Genomic DNA, 15,000 nt, shown 5'->3' with positions numbered 1-15,000 from the left:
TTGTGTTAAATTCCAATGCCAGATGTTGTTGGAACGGTGGTTGGCTTATTCTGTCGTTCCATGCCACCACAACATCCTTTTATTCTTCTTGTTCTAAAAAAAATGTTATTAGCTTTTATATAGCGCAATATGCAGTAAATAAGCTCAACGCGCTTTACAAGAGGTCCCTGACTTAATATGTTGAACGAAACATGACGACTGTTAGGCGATATTACAATTTTTTTCTGACAGAGACAAAGCTGTCAATGGCCAGGTACTCATTTTACACCTGAGTACGGAGAGAGAACGTGAGTAAAGAGCCTTTTCCAAGGACTCAACTATGCGCCGAGCGAGGCTTGAACCCAGGACCTTCCGATCCGAAAGCGAGTGTAATACCACTAGACCACATAGCCGCACATACATATACAGATAATATATGCATGTCTTTTTGTTAAATTATAAATCTTTTTTGGGTGTCAAATCTGACGGGGGTGGGGAAGGGGGGGGGGGGGTATTAAGAGGGAAGTATTAGGATCCCTTGGGTAATGTGATGGGGGTACATCAATGCTCTCTAGATTGCTATGGGTTACATTAATTGGATTCAGTAGTCTGATGTCACGCGCCCGGCAACGGCGGCCATCTTGGTTCTAAACAAAGAAAATCTTTACTTTTTATTCTTCATGCTGGCGAGAACTTTTCATTCCCTTTTCATATGCCTTGTGATCAGAATGTGTAAAAGTCAAAACATGATCAAATTGATGGGGTTTTTTTTCCTCTTTTAAGCTCGCCGGAGAAATATTTCATACGGCGTCCGCCATTGTTCCGATAGTTTAGAGCCAGTGTTACTAAGTTACCATACGTCATTAGGAAGGAAGTGACGGTACGACTGTTGAAGACTATTGGGAGTAACTACGATGCAAAGGGGAATTTTATATTGGAGTTGTTAGGAAAATGAGTAAGTTTTACTGAGGTTGGTGGTGGGAACGAGGTTATTAATGTAGTGAATGGTTAGTGTTAGTTATCTACAATCCCCTTGCTCCCTAAGGAGTCCAAGGGTGGCCACCATTAACATCTCAAGTAGCACTGGCGGTCCACGCACAGCCGAAGTCGCAGATAGGCTTATGTGTGTTCGTTTTTAAGGGTTTTACGGCGCTTGCAATACATTTAGGTTATATCAGCGCCAGTAAAAAGGAAGATAATGGGATAGTAATAAGTTCTAGAATTATAATTAAAGCACCCAAGAGAAAGTAAGACAAAGGGGAACTGGGAACAAATAGGGATCAGATGTAGATTCCAAGAGCATATCACCAATATACTTAGTTTGAGATCACCTAATAAGTCTCATCCGGACACAAGCACAAAATCCAACAAAAAGGAATATACTCAAATGCTTACATTATACATTAAAAATAACAAATATAATAATACATAACAGAGAGATGATTTACAAGGAAAAAAATATCATCTCCCAAAACAATAACTATGCATTTGACTGTTTCCCTCCCAGACAGGAGTCTGAACAGGGCCAGGACAAAACCAAGTAATCTCATTCCAAGACAAAGACAGAAAGCATGTTGGAAAACAGATATAAGGGGATAGAAGACACGGTATGTACCTCCCTGCCCGCTATGGGAGGTCAGGATCCCCACCCAGACCTATAAGTCTCATCCGGACACAAGCACAAAATCCAACAAAGAGTAATACACTCAAATGCTTATATTATAAATTCAAAATAACAAATATAATAATACATAACAGAGAGATGATTTACAAGGAAAAAATATCATCTCCCAAACAATAACTATGCATTTGACTGTTTCCCTCTCAGCTAAGACTCCGGCCAGGGCCAGGACAAAACCAAGTAATCTCATTCCAAGACAAAGACAGCAAGCATGTTGGAAAACAGATATAAGGGGATTGAAGACACAGTATGTACCCCCCCCCCCCCTGCCCACTATGGGAGGTCGGGAACCCCACCCAGAGATAGGCTTAGGCTGGCCTATCAACGTGTTAACTCAGTTGTGTCACGGCCCAACAAACACTACTGCCAACCCGTCACCCATCTCCTAAGTCTGACTCGTGGCGAACTGAGTAAAACTGAAACATGTGATCTATTTATGAAATAACTCTAAACAAATCATTGTTTTATTATTGAACAATCTAAACCAATTAAAAGAGCATTGATAATAATAATAATAATAATAATAATAATAATAATAATAATAATAATAATAATAATAATAATAATAATAATAATAATAATAATAATAATAATAATAATAATAATAATAATACATCCGTAAAAAGGTCAATGAATGTAGGTAGAACGGCTGCACGTCATGAGGCATAAAAAATGCGAAATACTCTACAAGGTTGGATAGATAGATAGATAGATAGATAGATAGATAGATAGATAGATAGATAGATAGATAGATAAAAAGAAGAAAAAAAAATTTAAAAAGGAGAGAGAGAGAGAGAGAAAGATAGAGAGAGAGAGAGTGAGAGAGAGAGAGTGAGAGAGAGAGAGAGAGAGAGAGAGAGAGAGTGAGAGCAGGGGGGAGGGGGCATAGACGAGGGGAGAGATAAAGAAAAGAATAATAATGTATGTAAATCGAGCACAATACACCATGACATGTGAAATAATCTACAAGGGAATGGGGGGGGGGGGGGGGGGAGAGAGAGAGAGAGAGAGAGAGAGAGAGAGAGAGAGAGAGAGAGAGAGAGATGAATACATAGAGGAAGGAGAGAGAGGTGTGGTGAGTGGTGAGAGAATGAAATGGAAATTTAAGATCTTGGGGGAGGTGGGGGATTGTATTCTTAATAGTAATACATCTTTATTGTCCACAAAATTTAGTGTATTTTACATTGCTCGAACAATTAAGATAAACATTAATAGAAATATGTGGATCTCATAATAAGATATGATCCGCATAGCAAATTGACTTCACAATTCACACAGACATCTTTACAGTTTTTAATACAACAGGGAATATAATGTTTTAATGCATTGAAAATAAGACTGATTTCAAATGTATCATGTTACTAAGTTACTCACTCGAACTATTCATTCCACTTCAATACAATTTTAAACGGTCCCAATTTCATTCACACATCATTCCCCTTTTCCACGAATCCCCCCCCCCCCCCCTGCCCCCTCCACATCTCTCTCTCTCTCTCTCTCTCTCTCTCTCTCTCTCTCTCTCTCTCTCTCTCTCGCTCTCTCTCTCTCTCTCTCTCTGCGTGTGTGTGTATGTGTCTCTCTCTCCCACCTCTCTCTTCTCTCTCTCTCTCTCTCTCTATATATATATATATATATATATATATATATATATATAGAACACCCGCCGCTGCGCTGTGTGGCCTTGAGCTAGTCACCTCGCCCTAGCTCAATTTGCGGCGCTGCACTGCGGCTGACGTCTTCCCTTGGAATAGACTCTAGAGACAAATTTCCCTTATTTGATGGATAAAGGGAATTTTATTTTATTTTTAATTATTTATTGTTCAATTCCTGGCAAGGCAATCCAAATGTTTCTGTAAGTCATCTTTCTTTTGCTCCCTCAAAATCTTCAATTTATTGGGACAGCTATAGTTGCAGCGCTTGCGATCTAAATTCTAATTTATTTAATAATTTTCCAACTCTCAGAAACTATAAATATTAATATTAGGCCTTGGCCGCATTATAACGCTTAACATTTATATCATAAAGTATAGATCATCTCCATAATAGATAATATGCACAATCACTTCACCAACTACCAACTACGATGTCAAGCAATGGCGCTTTTAAAATTTACAAACTTCTGACTTGCTTTATTAAAACAAAATAATACTGAACATGTCTATCTTAGAACTAATGATTCCCAAGTTACACTAACACTGCTTTTATTAACAGTTACGACATAAATTAAATCACAACAATCAAAAAGTTCAAGTATAATCCAGTAAGAAATATCAGATGAAAACATCGTGAGAGTCAAACAATGAACAATTAAACAATGCTTTCAATCAGGTCATGTATGCAATTTCTGTCCCCGCGGTTATTTGTCATTTCAAACGCCAAAATTTGCCATAAAAAATGGTAAAATTTGCCATCAAAATAGCAAAATTTGCCAAAAAATTGCCGCTAGTTTTACAAATATCAAACAATTAAAACAACATGTAGGTAAAAAATTGACACAAATAGGGCATTTTGTAGAATATTGATGTCACAACATGTCAACATGAATTTATTTAATTTTGAATGGTTTGAAATATATAATAATAATAATAATAATAATAATAATAATAATAATAATAATAATAATAATAATAATAATAATAATAATAATAATAATAATAATATATAATAATAGCCATAGTAAGTAAGTAAGTAAGTAAGTAAGTAAGTAAGTAAGTAAGTAAGTAAAAAAAAGAAGGAAGTAATCAAAATATTTTATTAACTAATTAGGTTCTTAAAATTTTGGAAATCAAAGTGAACAATCGCATAAAAAATTGAAAATTTGAAAAACTAATTAAGGCACTTACATTATTTGATTGTTATTTACTGATTGTGGGTATTACCTAACATAGATCGAGACGAATCTTTTGAATCATCAATGATCAAAATCGGTCAAGTAATTTTGCAATTTTTTTTTATTTGACCGTTATTATATTACTATTACCCGCTGACTCAAACGATAGCAAAGAAAATATGCTTGGCCGTAATACTCAGTCCTTAACTTGCTCTTTGGCTTCCATTGATTCTACACAATTCTAGCACATCCGCAACAAAAATGATGACGTAATTTTAAATCTCTCTTGACACTATCAAGAAATGATAATCTCATCCGCAACAAAAAGGAGACTAAATTTTAAATCTCTCATGATATTATCAAGTTATAATCTATCTATTCTTTTATTTTTTTTTTTTTTTTGGTTGGGGTCAACATTGTTCCGTAAAGCCAATGTTAAAATTCATCATCAAGCACAGAATTATCGGCCAATCTAAAAATTATTAAACTATCTTTTCCAGATTGATGTACGAGTAACTTGACAACTATTCTTCAATTAAGGGTAATTCTGTTACCCGTTGATTCGAACAAGATTAGCTTCGATCTTAGTTTTTTTCCACAATGCAGTAGTACAAGAATTCAAACAGATGAGTTGCTGTTCTTAATAGCCTTTGTTTCTCCGGAAATACTTCGATCTTTCCATTCATTCAACTAAACATTGCATTTGATTATTGAAGATTAATGATATGCGTAACCTTCGAAGTTTACTGTCTGTTAGAATTTGATGAGACGTAATCACCAAACTGAAGTTAGAGGCTGCGAAAATACGTGCCAAATTTAAATAATTATTACAAATAAACATTATTAGAGTAAGAGAATGTTTGCGGACTTGACATGTGATGAACTGATCTAGATACGTATCGTCTGCGATTAAAACCTTTTTGCCACTTTTGAAGTTTCCAGTCTTATTTTAGTCTCGGGTTTCGTGTTTGATTTAAATCCTCTTGAGTTATCTGAGATTACATGTGTTTAAAATAATCGACGATCGCTAATACGAGGGTGAGTCAAAAAGTAATGGAACAAATCTCCTACTGAGTTCATTTCTTTATCACGTGATGTCATATTTGGCTCAATTAAACTAACACATGTACTCTGAGCCAAATGTAAAAAGTTTTAATTTTGTCAAATTTTGACAAAGTTATGACAGTTTAAAATAGCTGCCCCCATGGATGTCCGTCAGCGACTGAAAGCTGTCATTGAATTTCCTGTTTTCGAGGACGAAACATCGAGTAACATTTTAAAACTCATTGGTAAAGTTTATAAAACTCCGGCATTTTGTAGAGGTAGTGTTTTAGGTGGGTTGAACCTGAGTCGAAGAGATAATCATTGGAATGGCGACACCCCTCTTCCCCAAAGACCAAAAACTTCAAAGCTGAGAAATCAGCTGGGAAAATCATGTCAACAGTGTTTTGGGAGATTAGATGTGTAATCCTCGTTGATTTCCTAACACAGGGAGCCACTGTAACTCTGGATGGTACAAATACACGTTGAATCAAGAATTTGACGAGTTAGACCGGCTTGGAGATGGAACGAGTATTGTTTCTTCATGATATTGCCCTTCCGTAACCAAGTGCCATGAAAAAGGAGGTAATCGCATCATTTTGATGGACAACGCTGTCTTATCCTCATTAATTCACTAGTCATGACACTTTCGGACGTTCACCTTTTTTGGTCCACTGAAGGTGGCAATGATGGTACACCGCTTTGAAGATCATGAAGAAGCCAAGACAGTGAAAAATTGGCATAAAGTTCAGTCAACTAGTTTTTCGAGGACGGAATACATGACCTTACAAAAAGGTGGAATGTGGTTATTGAGAGCGACGGAGACTATGTTGAGAAGTGGCATTCTACTCGGCTAATGCCAAGCTTTAATTTGAGGTATAATGCATGGTATTGATTCAATTCGTTTTATAGAAAAAAGTAGAGCCCCAATACCTTAGGACTGACCCTCGTATGATAATATAATTACAGTTTAAGAAGAGTATATGATTAAATCATTGTTTTTGACATTCATTCGACTTCGAGAGTCTCTTTAAGTTGCCTCCCTTTTGTTTCCGGAAGTAGCATGATAATTCCAGAACACAAGATAGCGAGGCCAGCCATGATGATATAGCAGATGAAAAAAGAATCTGGATCATTTGGAATAAGATAAGGGGCCGCTACTCCTCCCAGACGAAGTATAAAGTTTGTCCAGCTTGTCCCAAGTCCTCGGACAACAGTGGGATAAAGTTCTACCGTGTATGTCAACATTAATCCCCAAAACCCACCAATGGTAGACCTTGCAACAATGGCCATTATCAAAACTCCTGTAGTTTTGGCATAATCCGAGGCTAGTTTATGGAAGAAGGCTGCTGTCAATAAACACACTCCAGAAATTCCAGAAAATGCAATGCCTGAAGGTTTTCGTCCAATCACATTTGGAAGAATCATGAATATTGGGGAGAACAAGATATCAAAAGCATTCATAATAAGAAGATTTATGTAAAAGTCACCGCTTAGCGCTTTGACGCCGAAACCCAATGCGTTGAAAATTAAACTCATCGTGAAATTTGGCAAAATTAAAAGCAAAGTATACTTTATGCACGCTGGTTTAAACAAATCAAAAATACTGGAACGTGCTTTATCCTGTAGTACACTCGTGTTTTCATTCATTCCCTCATTTTTGCTGGTTTCTGATTTATGTGTAGAATTTACGGATCCACTGGTATCACTTATTGGCAAATCTTCAGAACCTTTTGAGACCTCTTTGGAATTTTCCACAACCTTTTCTCCCTCTCTGCTGCAGTTAATTTTAGATTCGATGTGGTCCATGGCTGGCAAAACTTTACCATTTAGTTTTGACATTTTCTTTATAACTTTCTCAAACTTTGAGGTTTTATTTTTTACTTCAAGCCACCGAAGACTTTCAGGAAGCCAGAAGACAGGAACGATGCAGATTCCAACGACAACTGCTCCATCTATACGAATATGACGCCAATCCTTCAGTAACATGCACACCACAGCAAAAACAATGGTCATAATAGTAAAACTTGGTACATTAGAAACAGGATTTCTCCATTTTCTGGTGACAAATTCAGCCATGTAAACAAAAACCAGGATTACAAATCCAGACAGAGACAAGCCTATGAAAAATTGCATAACTGCAAACATCTCCCAGGATGTGGCGAATATAGAAATCACACTGATGACGCATGTCATTGCCAAAGTGGTGTAGATGGTCATTTTTCTTCATATAGCGTCTCCTAAATACCCAACAAATGTTACCCCAAAGGCCATCCCTGCATACTGTAATGATATGATAAGGGAAGCAATCCAGGCTTTTCCACATACCAGACCCCACTCTGTGACGATTGTAGATGTACCAGGCCTGAATTCTATGTGTTGACATGAGTCAAAAAGTGTGCAATTGCCTGTGATATATTCTGCAGAAGAATTTGTGATAAATAATTGTCCATTTGTATCTAGGATTGTTATAGAATCATGGCTGTATTTTGATGTAGAATTTTCTGGGACATTAGTGGTAACGTTTGAATCCAAGCATCGCCACCCTGGGTTGTAGTTTCCAAAAGCCATGAGCATCTGGCTGAAGACATTGCCCAAGAAGCCCAGGACGAAAACTGCTAGAAATACAAGGACTTGAAAAGGTCCACATCCGACGACGTGCTGTGTGATGTACTCTGATTTACCTGGAGGGAGAAAGTTTCAGAACGAGAAAAGTCATTACTCATTTTTACAGGGTTACCGCGTGATGTTCTAGAGATCTCATTTGAAAAATACTATATTACACACTTTGCCTTAAGCTTACATCTCTAAGCGCCAAGAGGCGCATAAGACTTGGTAATGTATATAGAGAGGTCTGGTTTAAGTTATAATGTGATAATTGACACATTTTAAAAAAAAATACAAAAAAAAAATCATTACGCCCTTTTTCTTTTTGGGAAACTGGATTTTACTATGGCATAAAAACAAAACGGTTCTATCTTTCTCACTCACACACTAACACACAAAGCGTGCTTCAGATCAACAACTTTTTCGCACAATATCAGCGGGATAATTCTTGCCTCAATTGTTCTTTCCATTTTCCCCGTCATTCTTCCCCTTAATATTTCAGCTATATCATTAATGTAGATTAAGAATAGGAGGGGGCTGAGAACTGTACCCTGATGAACACCAAGCATCACCTAGGCTGACTCTGATGACGAATGTTTATGAACCATTATGAGAAGAAAAAAAACCCCAGAAAGATCAAGATAATAAAACCCGTCCTATAAAAAATCAGCCTGTTTAGACTGGACATCGAACCTCAGACCTACTGATTACAGATCAAATGTTCTTCAGTAGTCGAATAACACAATTAAGTTATACTGAGCGTCGTCAATGACTTGATGTGTTGTATCTATTTTTATTCCTTTTAGCATGCATATCTACAGTATTAATCGTCTGGCTGTGTCAATATGTTTATTAGTTGTAGAAGAGGAAGAATAAGAAGGATACGAAGAAGAAGAAAAGTAGTAGTAGTAGTAGTAGTAGTAGTAGTAGTAGTAGTAGTAGTAGTAGTAGTAGTAGTAGTAGAAGTAGCAGCAGTAGTAAGTAGTAGTAGTAGTAGTAGTAGTAGTAGTAGTAGTAGTAGTAGTAGTAGTAGTAGTAGTAGTAGTAGTAGTAGTGGTGGATTGTGGTGGTGGTGGTGATGGTAGTAGTAGTCGTAGTAGTAGTAGTAGTAGTAGTAGTAGTAGTAGTAGTAGTAGTAGTAGTAGTAGTAGTAGTAGTAGTAGTAGTAGTGGTGGATTGTGGTGGTGGTGGTGATAGTAGTAGTAATAGTAGGAGTAGTAGTAGTAGTAGTAGTAGTAGTAGTAGTAGTAGTAGTAGTAGTAGTAGAAGTAGTATTAGTAGAAGTAGTAGAAATAGTAGTAGTAGCAGCAGCAACAGCGAGTAGTATAGTAGTAGTAGAGTAGTAGTAGTAGTAGTAGTAGTAGTAGTAGTAGTAGTAGTAGTAGTAGTAGAGTGTCGTAGTAGAGAAGAGAAGTAGAGTAGAAGTAGAGTAGAGAGAAGAGAAGAAGAGAAGAAAAGAAGAAGAAGAAAGAAGAAGAAGAAGAAGAGAAGAAGAAGAAGTGAAGAGAGAAGAGAAGAAGAAGAAGGAGGAAAAAGAAGAAGAAGGGAAGAGAGGAAGAAGAAGAAGAAGAAGAAGAAGAAGAAGAAGAAGAAGAAGAAGAAGAAGAAGAAGAAGAAGAAGAAGAAGAAGAAGAAGAAGAAGAAGAGGAAGAAATTGACATCACGAGGTCATTCAACAAAGCGGGAGAGAGAGAGAGAGAGAGAGAGAGAGAGAGAGAGAGAGAGAGATAGAGATAGATAGATAGATAGATAGATAGATAGATAGATAGATAGATAGATAGATAGATAGATAGATAGATAGATAGATAGATAGATAGATAGATAGATAGATAGATAGATAGATAGATAGATAGAAAGATAGATAATCAGGTAGATAGATAGATAGATACATATATAAATGGATAGATTGATAGGTTGTTAGGTAGAGACAGAGAAAATGAAAGAGGGAGAGAGAAAAAGATAGATATATAGTTATATATATATATATATATATATATATATATATATATATATATATATATATATATATGAGTGTTGGTGGTAGTATTTGCATTATATATTGCATTATATATATATATATATATATATATATATATATATATATATATATATAGAGAGAGAGAGAGAGAGAGAGAGAGAGAGAGAGAGAGAGGTGGGGGGGGGGGGGGAGGGAGGGAGAGAGGCGATAAAACAACACAGAGTTAATAAATTAATTCTTACTTGTGTAAAGAACATCCGTGCCATCATCCGTTGCCATCTTGAAACAAAGACTTCGAATTAAAAATGTAGTTGATCAGGATCACAATGAGATATCAGGGACTTTGTGTTAACCTTTTCAAAGCGGGGTTCGAATTTACTCTAATCTGACTTCATGTCTATTCAGTCCCTTTGAATGCCGAGTTTCTCGTGACGGATCCTCCCATCCTGAAAGGCGCGATTATCGTCAAGGAAATGGAACATGTACGTGATCGAGGAGGAGGAGGAGAGGAAGAAGAGGAAAAGGTGTTGGTGGAGTAGTAGTAGTAGTAGTAGTAGTAGTAGTAGTAGTAGTAGTAGTAGTAGTAGTAGTAGTAGTAGTAGTAGTAGTAGTAGTAGTAGTAGTAGTAGTAGTTAGTAGTAGTAGTTAGTAGTATAGTAGTAGTAGTAGTAGTAGTAGTAGTAGTAGTAGTAGTAGTAGTAGTAGTAGTAGAGAGGAGGAGGAGGAGAGGAGAGAGAAGAAGGAAGAAGAAGAAGAAGAAGAAGAAGAGAAGAAGAAGAAGAAGAAGAAGAAGAAGAAGAAGAAGAAGAAGAAGAAGAAGAAGAAGAAGAAGAAGAAGAAGAAGAAGAAGAACAACAACAACAACAACAACAACAACAACTCCAAGCTGCATCGCAATTCGCAATAATGAATACGATTAGATAGGATTGCACTGCTCTCAGCTGATAAAAACCTTTATCTAATTATTAGGGCATATTCATATTAATTGATTAATATGAACTTGATTTGTGTAAATGTATGCGGTAGAGAGGGAGAGAGAGAGAGAGAGAGAGAGAGAGAGAGAGAGAGAGAGAGAGAGAGAGAGAGAGGGGGGGGGGCAGTATTTTATTTGACTAACATTTACTGATTGTGGTGATTACCTAACATAGACCGAGATGAATCTTTTGAATCATCAACGATCAAAATCGGTCAGGTTAATAAAGTCAGTAGGTGCGTGCAAATGAATCTGGCAACAAGACGGCCAGAGGGCGATTCCCAACGTCACATCACAGGTCATAATGCCCTAGCAGATTTTGTAAATAATCATTTGAGTCAATGGATGATAGAAGAATTTTTCCTTATAAAAAGGTTTGTAAGTTACTCGTATATCAATCTGTAAATAATGTCTAGATTTACCAGTGATTTTGTGTTCGTTGGCAAAAAATATCATTGGCTTTACGGAAATGTTTTGACCTCCAACCCTGTTGTTTAAAAGAATAGGAGTGTGTGTGTGTGTGTGTGTGTGTGTGTTTTGTATGTCTTTGTGTGTGTGTGTGTGTGTGTGTGTGTGTGTGTGTGTGTGTGAAGCACATGTAAAAGCATTCAGGTCGAATTGAGAAACGGAAATATGTCAGTAAAATCTGAGAGATAATTGTAATATGTGACCCGTCGTCTCAAAACGGTATTATGTCGGAACGAACCATATGCTTAAAAGCCGAAATAAATGTTAAACTGGTCAAAACTATGAATTGTTGGCATTAGCACCCTAAACTGCGGTATCCATTCTCCTCAATAAAACATACAAACCCAACACAAGTCTGATATTTCTGGCTATAAATTCAATTTTCAAAATCTTAACCATCCCGACTTAATACCGTTTTGAGGCGAAGGGTCACATAATAATATATTTACAATAATTCAGTGTCGCCAGTAAAGAGTTAATCAGTGACATGATACGTACATGTAATCAGTAGTACTGGTATAATAATAATATGACATCAATGACGTAACACATATTTTTTATTATCAGCTGAGATATGGACACACTTGACCTCGTATCTGGTGTTCACTCACTTACCGTCTTTTCTCCATTTTCACCAGATATTTCAGGTGTCTTTCAAAACCTGCTGAAGGAGCCGTAAACCAGCTAGAGCCGTAAACCTGCTAAAGGAGCCGTAAACCTGCTAAAGGAGTCGTAAACCTGCTAAAGGAGCCGTAAACCTGCTAAAGGAGTCGTAAACCTGCTAAAGGAGCCGTAAACCTGCTAGTCACAAAGTGCGCACGTAAACCGTATGCTTATGTAGCGCAGTTTGCAACCTTGTTTATGTGTGCTATATTCAAGCTACGACACCGATCAATAACCAAACACAATACGTTGATAAAGGTTTTGAAGCTAAATGAAGATATATTTTATTACAATATAACAAAGATATTATGAGATATGAAGATGAAATGATAGATGTAATAAGTATGAAATCAAATAGATGGATGACAAATTGATGGAGATGTGTAATGATGAATATGATATGAAAGCGATATGAAAATATATAATTAAATCAATTAATTATCAATACTTTACCAAACCGCTACCACATCAGACAATCTCACTGATAGGTTGCAACCATCACAGTCATACAGGCAACTAATAATTAACTAGCTAACTAATCACAATCCAGACGTGTGAAAGGAAGCCAAAAGAGTGTTCTTGATATTCAACAAAACTGTAAGGTTGTTCTAATAATGTTAATTTGTCTCTTCTTGAAATTGTTCTGGTTTCACAGTATTCATAAACAGATCAATTGTTTCTCAATGTTCTGATATTAAAATAAGCAAATGGTTCTTCACAGGTAACTTATAAAACAGGCAAATGTTCAGTTTCTATTAGGGTCAAGCTATGAGTGTATAGCCTAAAGTTGGCTTGTTAAAGCCCAGCCTCCAACGGCTCATTCACTTTAAAGAAAGAAAATGATTTTGTTATAATATGATAATCATACGAATATAACTCTATCTATATTCGAACTCACTCAATATGTTTACTTTAAATGAGTAAATATTATTTTACTTTAACAAATCAATTTATTAATGTTGATTAATATTGCTTTACTTGTAGATATGAAATAATAATGCTTTATAGCAAGAAAAGCTTATTTTCTTTACAACAAGAATATATTACACAATTAATTTCATTATCTGATTAATTAATTGAGAATCAAAATTTAAAGTGATATTATGATATTGATATCAAAACACATATCGTAATTGTAATCACAAACATATTATTCAAAAATCTCACCAGAGCCGAACAGATTATTGTAATCACAAATTAAGTCTACACAAGACTTTAATCAAACTCTATACAAGAGTTATAACACAACTTGATTCAGCTCAAACTTTGAGCACCACAAAGTCTACACAAGACTTAAATCACACTCTACACAAGAGTTAACACAAAACGTGTTTCAGCTCGAACTTTGAGCACTACAAAGTCTACACAAGACTTTAATCCAACTCTACACAAGAGTTAAACAAATGAGCCTAAAAGACTCCGCTGTGGTTATCGCTTAGAGACTATGAGCCTAAAAGACTCCGCTGTCTGGTCTCTTTTGAGACAATGAGCCTAAAAGACTCCGCTGAGTGGTCTGAAGAAACTGCTCAAAACTCTGGCATTTATAGGCAAAAATCAAGCAAACGAAGCAAAATTCTACCCACACAACCGGATGTTAGTCATATCCGTAAACATCTGAAATTCCTTAAAACTCCCCCAGATTCCATAATCATGGACAACAACAACCCATCCTGATACCGGACATCCTCATATCAAGGATAAATAAATTCGTCAGCCCCATAGTTACGAGATATCAATCAAGCCATACCATAACAAAGTCACTCCCGTAGAATACAGGGATCCTACTTTGCTTATAAGTTTACGGAGAAAACAAGATTGATGCCTTTCTCACAATAACACCCACACTACGTAGTTTAATTGAAACTTCCGGGCCATAGGTGCATGATCTGATACGACCTGTATCAACAAAAGAAGGGTTGTTCCGGAGGGATTACAATAACAACAACAACTAATACTACGACGACGTACATCCTGTCGTAAACTGACGCCTACACGGAAGCATTTCGTTACACTGCTAAAGGAGCCGTAAACCTGCTAAAGGAGTCGTAAATCTGCTAAAGGAGCCGTAAACCTGCTAAAGGAGCCGTAAACCTGCTAAGGAGCCGTGGTTCAGAGGCGTGGTCTTTGATTCCCGAAAGGTACAGAAACTTGAGTTTTTGAGGATAATGCTATCATCTGTTGAATATTGAGCTTTATATAGCGCAATATCCACTAAATGTGCTCAAAGCGCTTTACAAGGGGTCCCTGGTCAACAGCAACATTTAACAAGTAGGACGGGACATGACGCCTGTTAGGCGATATAACAATTTTTCGGACAAACACAACGCTGTTAACGGCCAGGTACTCATTTTACACCTGAGTACGGTGAGAGAATGTGAGTAAAGAGCCTTTTCCAAGGACTCAACTATGCGCCGAGCGCGAGGCTCGAACCCGGGACCTTCCGATCCGAAAGCGAGTGTCATACCACTAGACCACATAGCCTCATGTTGACCCAAATGATTATTTACAAAATTTGCTAGGGCATTATGACCTGTCATTTGACGTTGGTCTTAGATTTTCTAGTGGTCCTTTTTTCTTGTTTGGTTTATTCAACAGAATTAGTGACCCGTCGTCTCAAAACGGTATTATGTCGGAACGAACCATATGCTTAAAAGCCGAATTAAATGTTAAACTGGTCAAAACTATGAATTGTTGGCATTAGCACCCTAAACTACGGTATCCATTCTCCTCAATAAAACATACAAACTCAACACAAGTCTGATATTTCTGGCTATAAATTC

General features: G+C 36.7%; 1 protein-coding gene and 1 long non-coding RNA gene across 2 annotated transcripts; both read right to left on the bottom strand.

The window, feature by feature from the left end:
* Positions 1–4,871: 4,871 nt before the first annotated feature.
* On the bottom strand, positions 4,872–10,423 carry LOC144980788 (organic anion transporter 3-like). Its single transcript, XM_078928597.1, has 2 exons — positions 10,359–10,423; positions 4,872–8,215 (listed from the first exon to the last, which is right to left on the bottom strand). The coding sequence occupies exon 2, from the start codon at positions 7,749–7,751 to the stop codon at positions 6,540–6,542; it is 1,212 nt and encodes a 403-aa protein (XP_078784723.1). The 5' UTR covers positions 7,752–8,215; positions 10,359–10,423; the 3' UTR covers positions 4,872–6,539.
* Positions 10,424–12,473: 2,050 nt separating this feature from the next.
* LOC144980794 (uncharacterized) lies at positions 12,474–14,040 on the bottom strand. The gene is made up of 2 exons (XR_013646958.1): positions 13,968–14,040; positions 12,474–13,044 (listed from the first exon to the last, which is right to left on the bottom strand). It is a non-coding gene; the product is annotated as an uncharacterized LOC144980794 (long non-coding RNA).
* Positions 14,041–15,000: the final 960 nt, after the last annotated feature.

Source organism: Berghia stephanieae, chromosome 10 (assembly GCF_034508935.2).
Source record: "Berghia stephanieae isolate SIO BIC M18660-M18661 chromosome 10, UCSD_Bste_1.3, whole genome shotgun sequence".
NCBI lineage: Eukaryota > Metazoa > Mollusca > Gastropoda > Nudibranchia > Aeolidiidae > Berghia > Berghia stephanieae.
The sequence above is the reverse complement of the archived record's forward strand: the minus strand, read 5'-3'. Positions and strand labels throughout refer to the sequence as shown.